This window comes from Montipora capricornis, chromosome 9 (genome assembly GCF_036669925.1).
Source record: "Montipora capricornis isolate CH-2021 chromosome 9, ASM3666992v2, whole genome shotgun sequence".
Lineage (NCBI taxonomy): Eukaryota > Metazoa > Cnidaria > Anthozoa > Scleractinia > Acroporidae > Montipora > Montipora capricornis.
In genome coordinates this window covers 39785429-39792925 of record NC_090891.1, presented here as the reverse complement: position 1 = coordinate 39792925, position 7497 = coordinate 39785429, and the positions used below count along the sequence as shown (strand labels likewise).

Below are 7497 nucleotides of genomic sequence, written 5' to 3'. Positions count from 1 at the left end.
TGTCCTCAGTGACTCGCTATCAAGCTGAATTTTAATATATCGAAAAAGGCCTATTACACATGTGAACTTGAAGGCAGAAATAAAATGCGAGAAGACTCTTGGATGTTTTTCCTTTCTTTTAAAGCTTACTTGAATATGTACAAATATCAAGGCTTTGCTTGGCAAAGTCAAAATCTTAATTAGAGCAGGAAAAAATGAAGAAGATTATAACTGAGTTATTCTTTACGCAGTGTTTTGTTTGGTTCAGGGTGCACTATGAAAAGTTTCAAATTGCTCAGCAACGAGGTTTTGATAGGTTCAAAGTGCAGAGTGGAATGTTTTCAACCTTTGTACTGCAAACATGCTGAGTGCCCTCAGAGCTGCAAATTATCTTTTATTTTAGCTCATTACAGATCATTAGCTAATTTTAGCTTATAATGTACCTCATTGTAGGTCATTGTAGACCACTGTAGGTCATCGTAGCTCATTGCAGGTTACTGCAGATCATTGTAGGTCATTGTAACAGGTCATTGTAGGTCCTTGTAGCTCACTGTGGGTCATTATACCACCGTAGGTCATTGTAGCTAATTTTAGGTTATTGTAGATCATTGTACGCCATTGTAGTAGGTCATTTTAGCTCATTGTAGCTCATTGTAGGTCACTGTAGATCATTGTTGGTCATTGTGGTAGGTCATTGTTGGTCATTTTAGCTCATTGTAGCTCATTGTAGGTCACTGTAGATCATTGTAGGTCATTGTTGGTCATTGTAGCTCATTGTAGGTCATTGTAGGTCATCGTAGCTCATTGTAGTCTTTGAAGTCCGGCTGACATTATTAACTCGTGTTTATTCATTCAACAACCATTAAGGATTAACAAAAGCAATACAAAACATTGCAAAATAACAGAACTAATAATCCACTGAATATAGCATAAAAAATTCCAGGAGTGATCGTGATACAATGCAACTCGGAGATAAGCAAACCAAATATACGCAAAAAACTTGCATACGACTAACGCGAAAACGAGCATCAACACAAACGCAAAAATGATTGATTAATTCCAATGAGCTCTTGTATTGTCTTCCTTTCGTCGCCTTGTTTTTGTCACTCACGGTCGTCTATGATATGAATAACGTGGTGAATGGAAATTATTTGGCGTATTCGCTTGTCGGCGGGTCATTAAGAATATGAACACAAGCTTAAATGGATTACATGTGCCGTACGCGTGCATCTGTTAAGTATTAGGGACCTTAAGATCATTTAATATTGCTAGTTTATGTTTCGTGATTATTCCAGTTTGTTCAACTTTCACAAACTATCCAAACTATTCAGGAACTGAATTGGGAGGAACAGTGTTGAAACTAAGAAAGAAAATCAAAGGTTTGCCCTTGTGCGCTGGCGTCTTCCATATAGCTTGAGATTTGGTCATTTCACGTTGCAGATTGGCCGACAATGGGAAAGAAATGTACAAATTTTAAAGCGCACGCACAGAGCTGTTGTTTTGCTCATTACTGTCTATTGTTTGGTGGCGTTGTCGCTGAGGTTGCCGTCCTAGATCTTAAGTGTGGTTCACACGTAACGACGCAAATGCAAGCACAAGGCAGAAAAAGCACCTAGGTTCATTCTCGACCACCATCTTGGAAGAGGACTTGAACTGCGCCTGCGTGTCTTACTTCCCTTGCGTTTGCGTTGGATGTGTGAACTTCGTTTACGTTTGCATTTGCATTTGTGTCGCACGTGTAAACCAGGTTTTAAAGGGGCACTGTCAAGCTAAATTTACTGTTAGGTCAAAACTGGGTAAAAAATCTAAATTAGTTCTCTAGCTCAACATTCCTGACAAGCCACTGTGGTGATATGAAAAATAATATGGCACAAAGAGGTATTCGTACTTAACTTTTGGCGACTTTCAGAGACAAAGTCTCCAAACTTGAAAGTTTCAATCTATTTCCATCCCCTCCATTCCTGGCTGCAAACAACAAATCAAAATTTCAGTGCACTTCAATGACCATTGACAACAAAACTACAGCATTCTTTTTTTTGGTCCGCATTGATGCAAAGACGTCTTTTAGTGTTATGAATTTTGATCAAATAGCGTCATGCTGCTCCTTTAAGGTCCCTAATAGATCACAGATGACGTCAAAATGTGGTAAAAACAAAAAGTGGCACATGAAATGATAACCGAGTGTGTCACTGATCTGTTATTACTGTGAAAAGACGCACAGCAACATGGAATCTATTTGTTTTAAATAAGATAATAAAAAATTAAAAGGTTTTGATGATGACGTTAGCTATGCGATTGTCCTCTGATAGGTGAGGAACGATCAAAATGCGTTGAAATCACCTATGTTATTATACTAAAACATTTATTCACCACGCTTCGGGCGAATAATTGTTAAATAATTGGGAGTTGGTCAGCTGCGCGTTTCAGGTATATACTTTATTCAAATTTCAAAGATATGTTGAAAGCAATCAAAGGGTATATTCGTGATCACCGGGAGCTTACACCACTTCGGGAATTTAAAAATAATGACAGAGATAATGTGTAGGTTTTTATTGTCTCTGTAAATGCTGATAAAACCGACGCACGTTTCAGCACGTTAAATACCGATTTACAGGAAGTTTTAAGTTAACAACCGTCTCATGCATTCAAAAAAAACCTGTTTGACAACAGCTGTCGAACATTTCCCTGATCAAATATGTTAAAAACAAATTTAAAGTTGTCATATCTACAGGCAAGGCCGGTGAGTATATATACGAGGTAATTCGCACTCTGAAAGACATTATGACTCCTTTCTCTTTGGACCACGAGGTTAGACAACCCCTGATTGACTTAGGCAACTGTTTCAGCTCCGTCCGTGGTAAGTCACTCCTAACCTGGTATGTGGAGTCTATAGTTCTGTCGCCTCTAGGCCTCTTTAATAATTTCTTTTTTGTTTCTCTTAGTCAGCTACGGAGCCCACTCACGAGATATTTCAGTACTCGTTAGATTTTTCCAGCCAACTGATATTCGATATGAACCAGACGAACTGGACAACAGTTGCTTATCCATCAATTCCATCTGCCAGCCGTAAAACCAATAGCATAGACAATCCGGACGATGCAACTTGGATTCTGACAAGCGCGTTTATTATTTTTACGATGCAATCTGGATTTGGCCTCTTGGAATCCGGCTCAGTTTCCAGAAAAAATGAAGCCAACATTTTTGTAAAGAATGCTATAGATGTGATATTTGGGGGATTATCATATTGGATTTTTGGATTCGCGTTCACTTTCGCACTTGACCATCGCGGAAATGGATTCTGTGGGCTTGGCTACTTCTTGACGGATGCCGATGAAAACCAAATGGGACAAATCTATTCCAAGTATTTCTTTCAGCTCTCGTTCTCAACGACAGCAACAACCATTGTTTCGGGCTCGATGGCCGAGAGAACCAGTTTAAAAGCTTACACCATGTACTCGTTCCTCAATACTTTAACATACAGTCTTCCGGCTCATTGGATTTGGGATCATGGTGGTTGGCTCAAAAGAATGGGTGCAGTGGATATCGCTGGCTGTGGTCCAGTGCATTTAGTTGGTGGTGTGAGTGGTTTAGTAGCCACGTTAATGTTGAAGCCACGGATCGGACGCTTCGATGAAAACGCCCCACCAAGACAAATGGCGTCCCCGACAAATGTCATACTCGGAACTTTCATGCTGTGGTGGGGTTGGCTGGGATTCAACTGTGGTAGCACCTTCGCCATCACTGGCACGCAGCGGAAACTAGCTTCCAGGTTTATCTGTTGTTTTAAATACTCTTTTTCTTCGGCCATCTCAGTCTTATCAGAAATAATACACAAACAGCACACAAAAACTTACCATTCTAAAGCATTAATCAATGATCATCATATGTCGGCTCTTGCGGACCATGTTACGTCAACTGGTCAGAGTTTAAATGTCATCATTTTGAAATTTTAGCGAATGCGCAATCCGACAGTACACTCCCTGTAAAATAAAGGAGACACTGTTGATCAAAGATTTAAAGCCGACCTTAAATGAATATGTTAGCAGCGAAAAGCTGTCTTTATTAGATAAGTTTTTGTCACCTCTAAAGTTACTAAATAGTTAATAGTTAATAAGTTAGTAATCTTGTATATTTAAACTCCAATTTTGTATTTTGTTTGTCACTGCTGTTTGTGTGTTATATCTGTTGTTTCTTTTCGCGCCACTTTTTCAACCAATCAGAAGTGAAACCAAAACCAATCGCGACTTGCGCTTGCACATTTTCCCGCGCTTTGTGTCCGCTACGTGTAATTACTTCGAGTTTTGATTGGTTTATCGGATTGTCTGTGTTCTTTTTGATTGGACAAAGTAATTACTTTGGTTTTGGTCATACGACACTCGATTGAAACTCGCTCTAGTTCTGGGATCTTTAATGAGTTTTTAATTTTGCAGTTTTCCATTACTCGGTCAGGAGCCCGTGACTAAGAGCGAGCAATTCTTATGTCAAGGCATTTTCACAGACCGATCTATTTTAGACCGTTTTACCCGCAAGAAACAATGTCAGTTCCGGTTCGGTGACGCTATAACGTCAAGTTACTTTCTTGTGATTGGTCATCGGGCTCCTCTGGGATTCTCATTTGCGGAAAATTCAATCTCAAGATAAATCGGTCAGTGAAAAGCCGTGACAGGAATATGGGGCTGTTGTTCGCTACTAGTCATGAGTTCCTGACTTGGTGAAAAAGTATTTTTGATCTGTACCTATCGGCTAATTCCGTTCTCATGATCAGCTGCGAAGTCTCCAGCGCTGCCGAACAGGAAAACATACAGATCCGCAATATTGCTCTTCTGTCTGATGCGTTAGAGCTTAGAATATTGGCTTTAATTTTTTAACTTTTAATACAACCAAACAGGGCAGCTGTTGTAACTATCAATGGATCCATCGGTGGAGGAACTCTTGGAATGATGTACAGGTGAATATTGTTTGTTTTCTAGTTTGTTATTTATTTGTTTGAGCAAGTTGAACTTTCGGCAGCTCACGACCTCCCGCATGGCAGCCCGGTGCTCAACCAACTGAGTCACCGGTGTGCGGTGGCACCCAAGTTCCATTAGCTCGATGCAGTCAACTGAATTTTCATAAGTACAACACTTGGCTTTACGTCATACGGGGCCTATCTGGGCCTATCACCAATAAGAACAGAATCCCATAGGCCATTGCAGTTAAGATGATATTCCAAAGATACAAGAGTGAGTTGGCCATACCTTTCGTCTCGCTGACAAAGAAAATCAAGTTCGCGGCATAAAACTAGCTCACCGAGTCTTGTGACAAACATATTACTGAACGAAATGATGTATTAAATGAATCATATATTGAACTGCGGACACGAAATCGAGTGAAGCCACGATCCTCGCAGTTATGAACGTTGGTTGGGGCGTCGCACCGGCTTTGCGGGGTGGGTGCAAACCCCGTTGAACTCCTGAATTTTTCAGGCTTCTCTAAACATATCACTGCCCGTAAGTGACGGTCATGCAAGACAAAGACGCGATTTACAGCTATTAAAACTTGTAAACCGCTCAACAGAATACACGATTTCTTGTTGTGAAATTCTTCTTTTCAGTTATTTTTCGTTCAAAAACAAGTTGGACATTCCAACCTTTGTGACCGGTATCCTGTCAGGCCTCGTTAGTGTAACGGGTAAGTCAACGTAGCCGGCATTTTTAGTTGTTTGTAAAATGTAACCCTAAAAATACACTGATAATTCAACAAATCGATGGAGAATCGTAAGTAAGTCTTCTTGAGATATTTTTAAGTTTTGAGTGGTTAATCACGTCAGTATAGTTGCCACTTTTGCTTCATATACGTCATTTCTTATATATTATTACGTTTTCTTTGTTATATTTAATTCCACCTATAATCAAAAATATTATGAATGCGTCTTTGTTCTTTAAGTTCACTAAACTTAAATGGTTTTTCAGACTCTTTTTGAGAGAGTCACATCAAACCATGTTTGCAAGAAAAATAATCGTTACCTTTTCAAAAAGTGTTTTCTTTTGCTCCTTACGAGACTCGCGTTTGCGTTAAATTGAAGATTTCAACACATTTTATGGAATACCAAGACACATATGTCAGAAGCAAAAACCGAGACAGTGTCGTTATTTTTATTTTTTGCTTCCAGCTATCTCGCCTCTAGCTCATCCTTGGGAAGCCATCCTAATTGGTGCAGTAGGTGCCCTGTTGGCATGCCCCGGATGTGCTCTTCTTGACCGTCTCCGCATTGACGACCCAGTTGGCTGCATCCCCACGCACTGCTTTGCAGGAGCCTGGGGTCTACTGGCGGTTGCGTTATTTGCTGAGAAAGACATTATTAGCCAATCGGCATTCTCTGACGAATACGGGATCCTCAAGGGTGGTCCTTGGCGCTTTCTTGGCATACAGATGCTCACTATCGTTGCTGTAGCTGCATGGACAGCAGCTATGACGTTCCTTGAGCTGCTATTGGTTAACAAGATTTTCGGGCTGCGCGTGAGCATAGAAAACGAACTGTTGGGCGCTGACAGAGTTGAGCACGGGATTTTAGAGTTTGAAGTCACTCTTCGACACAATAACGACCCCGAGCAGCAACGATCTGTGAAGATAACTGTGCCTGATGATCTGCCGATAAGTTTAGGTCCAGACGATACTGACAAAGGGTACAAATATTTCTGGAAGATTGCTCGTACAAAGACTTTTGCGACGAAATGGCGAAGAAACACAGTATCGATTAGTGAAACTGGAAATGGGAGTCAACAAGACGATCCTTCTGCCGTGGGATAAGTTAAAGTTCGACTTCTGTTCGGAGCAAATCGGTTTTTCCGAGTATGTCCGAGTCACTACCGTACAGATCAAAAATTTGTTCGCTTAAAATCGGAATGAAAACTGTTCTCACGCCATTCCTTGTCTAACATATAATGATACCAAGTAAGTATACTAAGGAGAGAAAAAAGAGATGGAACAAGAAGGTTTTCATTAGAAACAGAAACCTGCCGTTTCGTCAACATTTTACTGAACTCGGAAAGAATACATTTCACTTTCACTTATATTTAAATCGCTGTCATTCATAGTTGTCAACTATAATTCGTAACTGTTGATTATGTAGCGTAAGCGCCAACACTTTATATCGCGTAATTAACGTCATATTGTAATGTACAATTTAATCGGTAATACTAGGTCTTTGGAAGAAAAATTGGAGGTATTATGGGTGTTAATTTTGTAAAGCTATGAATGGGTGTCTATTTATGTAACGGCAAAACTGTTGGTTGAAGTGGTTGTTGACGTGTAGTAAACGTGTAAGCAGAAGGTTGAAGAATAGAGGCCTGAGGACAAAAGAAAAAGCACTGAAACACTGCTAACAGCCATTGTTATACATTCAACTCTCTAACTCTTTTGTGATTGGCCGAAAGCCTACAGTGAATTTTCGAAATAAGCGCCTATGACGTCATAACTGCAGATTATACAGTTATCATGTCAAGGACACTCAAGGTCACGGGTTATCATGTCATGTAT

General features: G+C 40.1%; 1 protein-coding gene across 1 annotated transcript; it reads left to right on the top strand.

Moving 5' to 3' along the window:
- Nucleotides 1-2948: 2948 nt before the first annotated feature.
- On the top strand, nt 2949-6768 carry LOC138017589 (putative ammonium transporter 3). The gene is made up of 4 exons (XM_068864632.1): nt 2949-3748; nt 4868-4927; nt 5573-5649; nt 6131-6768. The coding sequence occupies exons 1-4, from the start codon at nt 2991-2993 to the stop codon at nt 6766-6768; spliced, it is 1533 nt and encodes a 510-aa protein (XP_068720733.1). The 5' UTR covers nt 2949-2990.
- Nucleotides 6769-7497: the final 729 nt, after the last annotated feature.